The sequence below is a fragment of the Dipodomys spectabilis genome, unplaced genomic scaffold (assembly GCF_019054845.1).
Source record: "Dipodomys spectabilis isolate Male_0828 unplaced genomic scaffold, ASM1905484v1 ptg000004l, whole genome shotgun sequence".
Classification (NCBI taxonomy): Eukaryota; Metazoa; Chordata; class Mammalia; order Rodentia; family Heteromyidae; genus Dipodomys; species Dipodomys spectabilis.
In genome coordinates, this window is record NW_024870681.1 from 7,339,390 (window position 1) to 7,354,225 (window position 14,836).

Consider the following 14,836-nt stretch of genomic DNA (forward strand, 5'->3'; position numbering starts at 1 on the left):
CTCCTCACGAGACTGAGATTTGAGGATCACTGTTTGAAGGCAGCTTGGGCAGACTTGAGACTCTTATCTCCAATTAATCACTCAAACCCGAAAGTGGTGCTGTGGCTCATACGGTAGAGCACTAATCTTGAGCATAAAGAGGCTGAGGGACAGTGCCCAGGCCCTGAGTTCAAGCCCCATAACCAGGGGAGGGGGGGGGCGGGGGGGAGTGACAAATCAAGAAAGAAATATAAGAATTTACATGTTAACCTATGAAGTAAAATGTTCAATATGCCTTCTGATATGCAAACTTCCAATGACTGAATTTAACTTATTTGCCAAAATATTCCCTTTGTTTTTGAAGTCATAAACCCACCCATTTTATTTTCTGCCAACTCTTTCACCCAGTTTACGTTTCTGATGGAACACTTTATAATTTATCAGTAAGTTTAGTTTGCTGTGATGAGTTCCTTTTTAAAAATAAAGCAAAATTTGTCAATTTCACAGATATTTCAAAGCAATGCATCAAAAGTTTAGGCTGAGCTGAGTGCTGATGGCTCATACCTGTAATCCTAGCTACTCGGCTAGCTGAGATCTGAAGATTATGGTTTGAAGCCAACCTCGGCAGGAAAGTCCATGAGACTCTTATCTCCAATAAACTACTCAGAAAAAGCCAGAAGTGGCACTGTGACTCAAGTGGTAGAGCACTAGCCTTGAATACAAAGAAGCTCAGGGACAGTGCCCACGCCCTGAGTTCAAGCTCCAGGACTGGCCAAAAAAAAAAAGACTTTGATAAATTGGCTTACAGAAGAAACAAATACAATTCATGATATACTTGTCTAAAATTTTAGCATTGCTTTTACACATTTTACATTTGTATCTCTTGTCATTTTGTGAAATTGACTGCAATTTTATTAGTAGTATATCTTGAAAACATCAATTACAGGAAATCTGAATGTTGTTTTTCTTATAAATTTCTTTAATAGTATTAGATGGATTTGTGTTGATGAATTTTACTAGCAGATGGGTTCAATATTAAATTAGGAGATAAAATCCTGATCTTAATTAGGATAAAAAGCATTTCTAATGCTTTTCCACCCAATATGTTAAAGTATAAACTGTGTTGCAAGCTCAACTTTTTAAGCCTAAATTATATGTCAATTTAAAATTTTTTTTTTTTTGTCGGTCGTGGGACTTGAACTCTGGGCCTGGGCGCTGTCCCTCAGCTCTTCAGCTCAAGGCGAGCGCTCTACCACTTGAGCTACAGCACCACTTCCGGTTTTCTGGTGGTTTATTGGAGATAGGAGTCTCACGGTCTCTCCTGCCCGGGCTGGCTTTGAAACGTGATCCTCAGATCTCAGCCTCCTGAGTAGCTAGGATTACAGGCGTGAGCCACCAGCGCCCGGCTGTCAATTTAAAATTTTTGAGTTTTGGTTTCTATATATAATTTTAGATTCATATGTTTATCTAATTTTAGGGGAAAATAGAATCTTAAAAATGGGTGAGGAAGTTAAAGTTTGTATTTTAATTTATAAATCTCCAGAAATAGCAGTCATTTCTTATTTTGGTTAGTTAGTTTTATGATAGTACCAGAGTGTGAACTCAGAGCTTTGTACTCTCAGCTTATTTTGCTTCTTGGTGCTCTACCACTTGAACCACATCTTCAGTCCAGCTTTTCTTTTACTGATTATGTTAGAAATGGAGTCTCTCAGACTTTTCTGCCTGAGCTGCCTCTGAACTTTTATCATTAGATCTGAGTCTTTTGAGTAGCTAGGATTTTAGGCATGAGCTACTAGTGCCAATATAGTAGTTATGTTTTTAAATAACAAGTGATATTAACTAGAATAAGTAACTGTATTTATATTTGACTTACCTCTGGTTTTCACTACCTTGGTTTTCTAATCTTTTAAGGTTAGACCGTCAGGCACTTAGAAAACCAAAATCATCTGCATCCTAATACCATATCTGTAAGGAGTACTATTCAGTAATTAAACAGATTTTTAAGAAATAGTGCTCATTAGGACAGGAAGGCAGCTGATTTTGAGAAAGGCCCACATACTCATATTTTTTGAGGGATGAGTTTCAGTTTGTTAGACAGTATGGAGAGGACTTGTTTTAAGTTGTGCCCTATGTAGAATGTTTTACCACTAAGTAACTGCCTTTTCTCAAACTTTCACCTTGTGAGGCATGGTGGCAGATGCATATATAATCCCAGCACTCAGAAGGCTGAATTCAAAAGCAGCCTAAGGCTACATAGACCCTGTCTGGTGAAAACATAATTTCTTTTAAGTTAATGCCTCCATATACTTAAGAAAGAACACATAGATTATTTATTTACTTAGGTACTGGGCATGGAACAGAGGGCCTTGTATATTTGGTGTCTTGAGTATATTACTGAGTAACAGCCCTCATTTCTGATTTTTTTTTTTTAAGACAGGGTCTTGCTATGTAAACCAGGCTGGTCTCGAATTCATGGTCTTCATGATTCAGCTTCAAAGCTCCTGTGATTACAAGTATATACTACCATGCCTAGTATAGTTCTTAAAGTGCTTAGTTAATCAAAATGTACTATATATGCTGAATATTAGGTGCAGGACTTCTTGTAATACTTCATTGGTACTGCTGATTAAAAATTTAATGTTTGGCCAGGCACTAATGGCTCACACCTGTAATCTAGCTACTAAGGAGGCTGAAATCTGAGGATCACAGTTGTTTTGTTTTGTCTTGTTTTGAGGACCATGGGCTTGAACGCTGGGCCTGAACACTGTCTCTCAACTCTTCAGCTCAAGGCTAGTGCTTTATCACTTGAGCCACTGCATCACTTCCAGTTTTCTGAGTGGTTTATTGGAGATAAGAGTCTCATGGACTTTCTTGCCTTGGCTGGCTTTCAACCACCATCCTCAGATCTCAGCCTCCTTCGTAGCTAGGATTACAGGCATGAGCCACTGGCGCCCAGCTTCTGAGACTTATCTCCACCTAACTACCAGAAAACTGGAAATGGTGCTGTGGCTCAAGTGGTAGAGCTCTTGCCTTGAGCTAAAGAGCTCAAGGAGAGGGCCCAGGCCCAGAGTTCAAGCCCACCATCACCAAAAAAAAGTTTGGCTGGGAATGTCGTTTAGTGGTAGAGTGCTTGCCTAGCATGCATGAAGTTTGCTTCCTTAATACCACATAAACAGAAAAAGACAGAAGTGGTGCTGTGGCTCAAGTGGTAGAGTGCTAGCCTTGAGCAAAAGAAGCGCAGGGACAGTGCCCAGGCCCTGAGTTCAAACCCCAAGACTGGCAACACCCCCCCACGCACACACACACTTTTTCTCCCTCATATTTTATTAGCATCAATTCATTGTGCAAGGGGGTTTCATTTTGACATTTCCAGATGTACATACCATGTCCCCTTGAACAGACTCATCCTGTCACTCTCCCTCCTCTTCCCCGACACCCTCCATGTAACATGCTTTAATCTTTGAATGGTTACTCTTTTCAATGCATGTCAGGAACCTGTAGTACTTATTTCTATTTTATTGTATGGTTGACTGTCTGGCCAGAGGATGAAAGTCTCCAGAACAGTGACTTTTTCCATGTCACTGTCAGTGTGGATTCACATGTGTTCCATAGGACTTAAATTGACTCTGTCAAGCCAATGAAGCCTGTTCAGTTACACTCCTGTTAATGTGCTGTGCATTATATAGTTTTCAGTTTTAACCTTCTTATTTGGCTATGTTTTTATCCTTCAGGAGACAGCTTTGCAGAATTCAGGTCTACAGGAATCGATGATGGCTTCACAGATTTTAAGACAGCCGATAGTATTTCACCACTAGAGCCGCCGACAAAAGACACAACTTTTCCAGCATCTTTCCCCTCAGGAACTACACAACTGAAACAACAAACGCAAGTGAAAAGTCCTCTGAACCTTGCAGACCTGGATATGTTTTCCTCTGTTAATTGTAGCAGTGAGAAAGCATTGCCTTTTTCGGCTGCATTTAGCACATCCAAATTAGCTTCTGCACGACCTCAGCCAGTGGTTTCTGCCACAACTACAACAACACTGGTATCCACTAAAACTTCTAATTTGGCTGATGATTTTGGAGAATTCAACCTTTTTGGGGAATATTCGAGTCCAGCATCTGTTGGGGAACAGGATGACTTTGCAGATTTTATGGCTTTCAGTAATAACGCCATTTCATCTGAGCAAAAGGCAGATGACAAATATGATGTCGTTAGGGACGAAACTAGTCCTGTGCCTCTCACCAGCAACTCAGGCAGCACAGCAAAGAGTGCACAGAACTCAACTGCAGCATCTACCAAGTATGATGTATTCAAGCAACTTTCCCTTGAAGGAGCTGGACTAGGTGTAGAAGAGTTGAAAGATAACACTCCTTCTGGAAAAAGTGAAGATGATTTTGCTGACTTCCACTCCAGTAAATTTTCATCCATGAACTCCGACAAATCCCTGGGAGAGAAAGCAGTGGCTTTCAGACACACCAAAGAAGACTCTGCTTCGGTGAAGTCCCTGGATCTCCCTTCCATTGGTGGCAGCAGTGTCGGCAAGGAGGACTCTGAAGATGCACTTTCTGTTCAGTTTGACATGAAATTGGCTGATGTGGGAGGAGATCTTAAACATGTCATGTCTGATAGCTCTTTGGATTTGCCAACAGTTAGTGGCCAGCACCCTCCTGCTGCAGGTGAGGAATTGGTGAGATTGCTCTGGTAATGGTGATGGAGATTTCAAACATGTCTGTGCATGTTGATTTACAAAAGACTGGTGAGCTGGTCCTTTACCTTTATGAATTTCTAATAATTAACCTCACTGTTTCCAGTCTCCTTGAAGCAGTGTTAAATTTGAATCTATGGGTACTTGGGCATATGGACACTGTGACTACTCTGAAACTTAGATTGGATAACCAAAATGTTTTTATTTTTGAAATCCAATACTAATTTTTGGTGTCAGAGTCATATAAGAACCCACTGCTTAATGAACTCCCATGTTGCCAGACATTTTATAAGGACTTATGAGTGTCAGCAGTGTTTGTTCATTTTGGTGAGTGAAATCAATGTTTCCCTCTCCTATTGTCTTCTCTTGGGTATTGTCTTCTCTTAGCTGCCCACATAGTAGCCAGTTTGGTTTAAAGAACCCACTCTTATAAGGCCAAGGAAGTAAAAGCTTCAAACCAGTTGTATTGCAGCTTGCTACATCCCTTGAGGAGGAAAGGGAAAGCACTTATTTACAGATGTCCCATGGCAAGGAGAGGGGCCTGTGTTGTTAGTAGAATCCAGGTGCTGTTTTGAGTGTGAACTCTTATTGCAAGTATTAGGTTATAATAAATCTGTAGATGCTAGAATAGGGTAACCACTAACTTTCTGATAAAATGTTTGAAAGCATCTTTTTAGGAATCCCTCTTTAAATTCAGTGTGGATTTACATGTAGCATTTTATTCTCTAATCCAACTTTCTGTCTCAAAAGCTAGATTTCTAGTGTTCTAGTTTTTGTTTGTTTTTTGATATGTATATAGAAAGATAAACCTATTTTGTGGCCTTTAATGATGAAAATGGTCTCAGTGTTACAGTATTATTCTAGAAATGTATTATTCATTTGAAGAGTTTTGTTTATGATTTTTTTTTAACCTGAGAGGGATACATAACACACTTCCAAGATTACAGGTCCAGGCAGAAAATGTAAAGTACTGTAGATTTTGCATACATTAAATTGGTAAGTCAGAAACCAAAATGATGTCCATTCTTCAGTTATTGGTATGTTGAAGGTTTTCTTAATCTGTATGTTTAATTAGGAGCAAATTAGCAAAGATGTTATGTATCATATTGCAACTTGCTGAGGTGTTTTCTGAGTGCCATGGACTGTCTGAAGAGCTCCTGTGCCCTTCACTATTTTATTTATTTATTTATTTATTTATTTATTTAATGTTGTTTGAGACAGTGATTTTTTTCCTTCTTGTGCGCGAGCTGCAGAGCCATAACAATTGGTCGCAAAGTGCTCTATCTTCTGAACAATAGTATTTGATTTTTATTTAAAAATCTCATAACATGTATACTAGCCTTTTAAACTCTGAAGTTTTCATTAGAAGCTATTTTTCTGAAAATGAATCTATATTCTTTCACAGTGCCAAGTTAGATGTCTTTATGAAATAGGTCTAGTCTAGTTTTGGAGTGTCTTTTCCCCCTATTTTATTTGGGGAATGGAGATTGGTTTTTTAACTGAGCTCTTCTGATGGACCTGTTAAAATAATCTGTGCTCATGTTCTTTATGTACATTTGGAACATTCCAAAATGAAACCTGCCCTGTTCAAGCCAACTCTCTCAGAGTGACAATGCTCTTAAAAGCAAGATTGTTGCCTCCGGTTGATCTGTAACCCTCCTGTTGGAAAGGAGCAGTATCCCCTTAGAGCGGTTGTTAAAAGGGTTTGATGACTGACCAAGGGGCTTGACCTGTGCTGTTGTTCAGCTGAACTACTATATCAGTGCATTAGAGAGGGCAAGTGGCAGGCAATGCTTCAGTACCATATGGTTTTACGTTCTCCTCCTGTTTACCACAGTATCTCTTGCTCTGTGAGTTTAAGGGTTAAATATACATCTTGTTGCAGAAATAAGAAGTGGACTGGTGAAGCAAGTAAAACCTAGTAGATAGTATCTGTGGACCTTTTCCTGTTTAGAAACCCTAACTTAACTCTGAAGGGGATACTGTCTCTCTTAAACTCTTGCTATAATTCTTTGTATAGAAGGTAGATATTACCAATAACATTGCCTGATTTCTCTGCATATTATTGCATTTAAACTTTTGAGCCCTTGCTGCTTATAATTTCAATGAGTCTGCTTTTCTCCCCCAACTAAATTTAATCTCTGGCACTGCTACATCTTTATGTTTAGTTATTAAGATCATTTGGTTTTGTTGACAGTAAGAGCTTACTCTTATTTGTGGCTTTCACAAAAGGTCAGCAAGACTTCTGTAGCTACCTACCTGTAAAGCAGCTCTTCTTTGATAGTAAAACTCTTTGTATTTTAATCAGCACCTTTTTTTTAATTTGGCCACTTTCTGATGTCTTTTTTCAATTTAGACATTTTCTGTGTGAATGTGCCTTTTTGAATTTGCTTTAGTATATCCCTCTGCAAATACTGATCTGCATGCTTATTCTGATGACTTCCTTTTCCAGCTCTCTGTACTATTCTCTTTTGTGATCTGTAAGTCCTGTGTTAATAAATAATTCTTTGGCATATTTTGAAAGTGTGAGGATGTGTGTAATTTGTACTTTTTCAGTGCTAGACCAAAGGAGTACCTGGCTGGAATAAAGTTTAAAGCAACAGTATCTCTTGAAACTAGATGGGTTTTTTCCCTTTTGTTTCCTCAAATACCTGTCCTGCCTCCTGAGCCTTTGGGCCTTATAATTCCATTGTTGTAAGGTTTTTAATAGAGTACTAAGTTAAGATTGTACTTTAGGGGCTACAGCTGTGGCTCAAATGGTAGAGTGCCTACCTAGCAAATGGGAGGCCCTGTGCTTAAGCATTAGTACTGAAGAAAAACAAGGTAAAACAAACTTTTTAGGACTTGGGAATGTTATTCAATAGTGGAACACATACTGAGATATTCAAGATCCTGGATTTGATCCCCCAGAATTAGGGGGGAGGGGCTACAGGGTTTATAGATGATGACAGACAGCACTGAGTTTGAACTCGGGACCTTGTACTTGAGCCATATTCCCAGCCTTGAGAAGTAATTTAAAAAAAAAATATTTAGCTATGGTAGTACAGGCCTGCCATCTCAGCATTTGGAGGCATAAGCAGAAGGGTCTCAAGTTTAAGGCCAACCTGCATAGTGAGATCTTAAGAAACAACCTCTAGAAAGACCAAAGAAAAGTAGCCAAATTTAGAAAACGTTGTATTTTATTATTATACATTAATAGAACAAGGGGATTTCTTTTGTGCTATTTTCTTTCATATGTGGATATAGTATACTTTGAACAAGTTCACCTCCTCTATTCTCATTTAACCCTCTCCATTTTAGAGTATAATAGTATAAAACTTTAGAAATGGTATCATATTTTTAGGATAGACATTTAAGCCAAATTAAAACCTCAGGGAAAAACTTTGTATTTCAATAAATGGAAGGTTTTACTCTTATATCTTGAGGCTTTTAATTCTTTGTTCTTTTAGAATTTGAGGAAGAAACAAAATTAAACTACTGAAGATGAAGACTTTGAGAAAGATTCCTGAGAGGTCATTTTCATATCTGAGTTTTGCTACTTGAGAAAGAAAAAAGTTGTTGGGATTTAAATTAACTCTTAAATAAAGGTGGGCCTGCCATTCAAAAATAGTTTGTTCCAGAGTATAATGCAATAGAAAATTGGTTTAAAAAATTCATATAAATTCATTACATTTTAATTATGGTATGTGCTACCAACAAATTTGGAAGAAAAAGGTCTCAGTGTAGCTTCCATCTAGTGATAATATCTGCTGAATTAGTTTAGGAGTTTTTCATGCTGTGTATACAGCCAGTCTCACAGTGGCTTTGACTGAGGAATTCCTTTGCCAATGGAATTCTCTAACGCTAGAAAGTTCATCAGGGACTTTATTTTAACTTTTTATTTTATTTTAACTCCTTTCGGAGCCTATCTAATTGCTAATAACTACACACACATTCAAATGGAGCATCATTTCTTAAGTAACATTACTTTTTTTTTTTGTCAGTTGTGGGGCTTGAACTCTGGACCTGGGCGCTGTCCCTCAGCTTTTCAGCTCAAGGCTAGAGTCTATCACTTGAGTCACAGCACCACTTCCAGTTTTCTGATGGTTTATTAAAGATAAGAGTCTCATGGGCTTTGCTGCCTCGGCTGGCTTTGAACCATGATCCTCAGATCTTAGCCTCCTGAGTTGCTAGGATTGCAGGTATGAGCCACTAGTGCCCAATGTAACATTACTTTTTAGGAAAGTTTGTTGTTGTTGTTTTTTATTTGTTGTTGTTTTTTATACTGATCCTGTGGCTTAAGCTCAGGCCTGGGTTCTGTCCCTGAGATTTTTTTGTTCAAGGTCTAGCTCCTTATCACTTGATCCACAGCTCCATTTCTGGAGGTTTTGATGGTTAATTGGAGATAAGAGTTTTACACTTTGCTGCCTGGGCTGGCTTCAAACTGCCATCCTCAGATTTCAGCCACCTGAGTAGCTAGGTTTACAGACATGAGTTTTAATAATACAATAATATAGAAAAAACTTTTTTGCAGTGAAGACTTGAATTTATTTATTTTTTTGTCGGTCATGGTCCTGAACTCGGCCTGGGCTCTGTCCCTCAGCTCTTCAGCTCAAGGCTAGCGCCCTACCACTCGAGCCACAGCCCCACTTCTGGCTTTTTTCTGCTTATGTAGTGCTGTGGAATCAAACCCAGGGCCTCATGCATGCAAGGCAAGCACTCTACCACTGAGCCACCTTCCCAGCCCCCAAGACTTGAATTTTTTTAATAATTTTTTATTGAGTTTAAGTGATTACATAAATTTCACAAATTTCACAGTATTGTGGGATAGTGATACTAGTTAAAGTCACAAACACATTTGAACCTCCACAGGGCAGATTGCCATTAGAAGACTTGAATTCTGTGCTATAGGTTCAAACAAACATACTGTTTTATTTTCTGCATGCTAAGTAAGATATGATGGGCTAATACTTGGCTTCTATATCAATACTTGAGAAATTACACAAATGTATTTATGGTCTTCAGTCATCAGTCATGTTCAAATCCCTGCTGATTGTTAGAAGTAGCAAATGAACATAAGGGTTCTGCCATTGAGCTAACTTTCAGACAAACCATTTTATTTATTACTGAGCTGCAGTTCTAGCTTTTTGTTTTTGTTTTGCCGGTCGTGGGGCCTGAACTCTGGGCCTGGGCGCTGTCCCTCAGCTCTTCAGCTCAAGGCTAGCGCTCTACCACTTTGAGCCACAGTGCCACTTCTGGCTTTTTCTGCTTATGCGGTGCTGAGGAATCGAACCCAGAGCCTCATGCATGCAAGGCAAGCACTCTGCCACTGCGCCACTTTCTCAGCCCCATAGCTTTTTGTTTTTATATAATTTGAATATTTTTTCTTTTGGTGATAATGAATTGAGGACCTCCCATTTATCAGGCTGGTGTTCTACACTTGAACCATGTCGCCACTTCATTCAAGTGCTTTTTGTTTTGTTTATTGGCAGTACTGATGATTGAATCAAGGCTTTATGCTTGCAAAGCAGAAACTCTGCCACTGTAGCCACCTTTCAGGTCCCTCATTTGAATACTTCCAATATCCTGTTTTAGAAAAATGTTGGCTCAGCAGGGTGCTGGTGGTTCATGCCTGTAATCCTAGCTACACAGGAAGCTGAGATCTGAGGATCATGGTTCAAAGCAGCCCCAGCAGAAAAGTCTATGAGACTCTTTATCTCCAATTAACCACCAGAAAACCAGAAGAGGCACTGTGGCTCAACTAGTAGAGTGCTTGCCTTGAGCTGAAGAGCTGAGGGACAGTGCCCAGACCCAGAGTTCAAGCCCCACAAGCGACACACACAGAAAAAAAAAAATGTAGGCTCAGTAAAGTGAGAGTATAAGAGGGTCACATACATAGGAATTCTTTTTGTACTACCCTATTTGTTGCACAACCAAATGGCCTCAAAAGAAATTTTCATCTTCTGTGCTTCTTTGCATAATGTTGTTGACCTATTGAAGACTATGGATGGGCCACTGTCTTTGGCCTTCTAGCTTCCTCTGACTTAAAATACTCATAGAATTGCCACTTTCTTTTTTTTTTTAATTGAATTTAAACAGAAACATGCGGGAGCTTAGAATGTGGATGTAACTTAAACTATAGCATATGGGAGTGTGTATAAATGAAGGATGAAAAGTTTCTGTGAAATTTAGAAAACATTAGAAGAAACATGCACCAGTGGCTCATGCCTGTAATCCTAGCTAATCAGGAGGCTGAGCCAGGCAGAAAAGTTCACTTAGACTCCAGCTCCAAAAAAGCCCTCAGGAAGCAAGGCTGTAGATGTGGTTCAAGTGGTAGAATGCCATTCTTGCAGGCAAACCAATCAAGTGGGAGTTTCTGATTTCAAACCCCAGTACTGCAAAAGTAAATACAAAGGAGGATGATTATACCATAGCATTTCCTAGCCTTATATAAAAACATTATTGCCAGGCACCAGTGGTTCAGGTCTATAATCCTAGCTACTTGGGAGGTTGAAATCTGAGAATCGCAATTCAAAGCCAGGCTGGACAGAAAAGACTGTGAGACTCCTGCCTCCGTAAACTACCCCCCAGAAAAGCTGGATATGGAGTTGAAGCTTAAGTGGCAGAGCGCTGGCCTTGAGCAAAAGAAGCTTAGGAACAGTGCCCTGGCGCTGTGTTCAAGGCCTAGGACCGGCACCAAAACAAACAAAAAAACATTATGATACCCCTAAAAGCCATAGCATCTGGGCCTGGGAAGTTGACTCAGTGGTAGAGTGCCTGCCTTGCGTGCATGAGGCCCTGGGTTCGATTCCTCAGCACCACATAAACAGAAAAAAGCCAGAAGTGGTGCTGTGGCTCAAGTGATAGGGCACTGACCTTTAGCTGAAGAGCTGAAGGACAGTGCCCAAGCCCAGAGTTCAAGCCCCATGACCACCAAACCAAACAAAACAAAACAAAAAAAAACATAGCATCTTTCACTTACACTGTGATCATCATTTTGTTACTGCTTTCTTAAGCATCACCTGTAAAAGTATTTGAGACCTTATTCTCTAGGGTAGTAATAATAGGGCTGTTTATTCTCTAAGGTAGTAATAATAGGGCTGAGGATGAAGACGATCTGACATGGCTTGCTTTGGTAAATAAAGTCTAGGTTAAATCAATATAGGAAATTAAAAGACATTTTTGCCTTGGTCCAGTGAACACCTACTGTTATAAAACACTTGAAAATAGTAGAATTTGCACATTTATTTCCATTCTTCTAAGTCTTTTCCTCAAAAGCCAGCAGACTGTATGTGTGTGTGTGGGAGTGCGCACGCGCACTGTCAGCTTTAGAACATGGCCATGGAAATGGGTAGGGCCTTCTGTGTTCCATAGCAGCAACTCAAATGCTTGGAAATTTTTTATTTATATCCATTCAAAAGGAATTTTGGCATGGGTTATGGTAGAGACTGATAAGGTTGCTTCCAACATGAGAAATAAATCCCTTCCTTGATTTGAGATCTACAATGGAAAGCAGGTTATACAGTTGATTCCTTTGCCCTTTGTAGTAGGACTTTCCTGGCTGTAAACAAGTACATGTATTAAAGCACACAATTTGATGTGTTATCTGTGTGCAATTGCAGTCTAGCTTTGCATGGCCTAGGAATTCTCCACTGGAATTGGAAATGTAGTTGTAATTCTCTGTTCATTTTATTGCATTTTCTATTTTCTTTTTCTCTTGCAATGTTCAGAATTCAGCTTTCAGATTGACAGCCCATCTATAGTTAACTTCAGTTATTACAAAATAAAGTATGGGTTATTCCATATCATTTTAGTCTACAGTCTTTATCATTAATGTGATGAGTCTTACAAAATCTATAACATTTTAATACCATTATACAAATATAAATAGATATTTGTCTTTATATATATGGGCTGTTTAACAAGTATAGAATTGTAAAAAGAGAAAAGAAGGGATTTTTTAAAACATAATTTTGTTATTACAATGTTGTGTAGAGGGATTACCATTTAACAAGTCAGGTAAATAAGTACATTTCATTTTTTTGTACAATATCACCATTCCTTTACTTTCTCCCAGTTTCCCCCTCCTGTCCTTGCCCACAAGTTCCATTTTCCAAATAGTGTATAATGAATGCCATGACTGCATTTATTCACCATAAGAGATTTTCTTGCTTTAAGCATACCTTTAATGAACTGATGCACTACATTTTTTACAAGTATTTGTTATGCTAGAAAATACTCTATAGTTACACTGTTTATAAAAACTAAGCTTTAAGCATTTTACATAAGCATTCTGTCTTACATTACCTATATAACATCAGGTTTAGTATTTAATGTGTTCAAAGGATATACTCTTAAGTATTTTTGACCCTGTAGTAGCCAGTAAATAAGCAAAAGTGAATATAAAAGTCAAAAGTTTGATTTCAGTGATTCTTGTATGTTTACTCTTCATTTAGAAAAAAAAGAAAGTATTAAATGTTTCACGTTATAGTCTTTGATTTGGTTTTTTGTTCATTTCTACGAGTTGTTCCAGAAGGCAAAATGTATATGTGCATCAACTTTAATAAAAGTAACTTTCACTAAAGACCTTTGTAATTATAAAAATACGTAAAAATCAATTTCTTAATAATTAAAAAATATGTAAAAATGCTTCAACTAAGGTAGCCCTTATTTCTTATACTTTCACTGAATTCTAAGTTTTTGTAAAAAGCTTTCTGTTGCATAATTGTACAGAATGATCTTTCTATTACCATAGTAACTTGGTTGCAATATTTGAACTGGAGTTATCATTTTATTAAATTTATGTTTGGTCCCTAGGAAAATTGCTACCTTTTGTAGGTGTGTCTGAAAACACTTTCTAATATAGCTTCCCCAAAGAGCTTTCTGGTAGAATCTAATAATAAAAACATCTGTATTGTGAAACATTCTTCCTAATGTGCCCTTTGAAGACTAGTCTTATGTATTGCTTCATTTGACTTTGGGCACCTTCTGATCCCTTTAAGTAGAAGAAGGAAACAATATAGCAAGAGACTAGGAAAACATCTTATCTGAAGGCTTGGTTCATTTATTAAGCAAAATTTTCACCTGAGTCTCTTTTTCCTTCTGCTTAATAAACCATGTTTGAAGGTACAATTGGTAGTATAGAATTTTTTTTGGGGGGGGTCCGGTTGTGAGGCCTGAACTCTGGGCCTGGGTGCTGTCCCTCAGCTCTTCAGCTCAAGGGTAGAGCTCTACCACTTGAGCCACAGCACCACTTCCGGCTTTTTTCTTTTTGCTTATGTGGTGCTGAGGAATCGAACCCAGGGTCTCAGGCATGCAAGGCAAGCACTCTACCACTAAGCCACCTTCCCAGCCCCCTGTAGTATAGAACTTTAAACTATACCATCATGCAGTGAAAGATAACTTGCTTTTCACTGGTTGGATTCTTGTAGCATTTTAATTATTAGTACCCTTTTCCTAAGGAAGCTTAGAGAAAGAGATTTATTGTTGAGGAGCTATATGTTACAAGCCTGTGTATCTCATAAATTATGCAGCATTGCCATGAAAGAAAGAAATATAACCTAATGTTAGTTAGTTCACATTTTGACTTAAGAAAGCCTGGGTTATAAAACTTTTGAACATTTTCCTTGTAAATCATGTATGAAGGTGCTTGTTGGGGACATTTGGCTGTCTTGCCTTGTAATCAATGACTGAAATGAAATAAATACCTCCTATCAGCCCAACCAGATGAACTGCAATATCATGAAGGGAACTCCTCCACACCAGTCCTGTTCAGTTTCAGCTGGTTTTACCTTTTGAAAAAGCTAGAAACTTTTCTTCTAGTAATACCACTAAAATGTTGAGTTGGGTTTTTAGTTTTACTTTAAAATAATTCCATTTTAAGCCAGGTGCCAGTGGTTTAGGCTTGTAATCCTAACTACTCAGGAGGTTAAGATATGAAGATCACAGTTTGAAGCCGGTGTAGGCAGACAAATCCAAGAGGCTTTTTATCTCCAAATAGCCATCAAAAAACTAGAAGTGGAGCTGTGGTTTAAATGGTAGAGCACCCAGGCTCTGAGTTCAAGTCTCAGTACAGGCACAAAAATGCATTCCATTTTAAACTATAAAGATTACAACTCCTAGATGTTATGTTCTTCCACCTGACCCTCCTGGCCTTTCACACACAGACCA

The 14,836-nt window shown here is 38.5% G+C and overlaps 1 protein-coding gene across 13 annotated transcripts in view; it reads left to right on the plus strand.

Moving 5' to 3' along the window:
* The window catches only part of Synrg (synergin gamma), a 63,582-nt gene that overhangs the window by 32,595 nt on the left and 16,151 nt on the right, over window positions 1–14,836 (plus strand). For all 13 annotated transcript variants that reach the window (XM_042691355.1, XM_042691372.1, XM_042691382.1 and 10 more), the window contains one exon: window positions 3,711–4,658. In XM_042691355.1, the coding sequence (XP_042547289.1) occupies window positions 3,711–4,658 (948 nt within the window). The remainder of the gene's footprint in view (window positions 1–3,710; window positions 4,659–14,836) is intronic.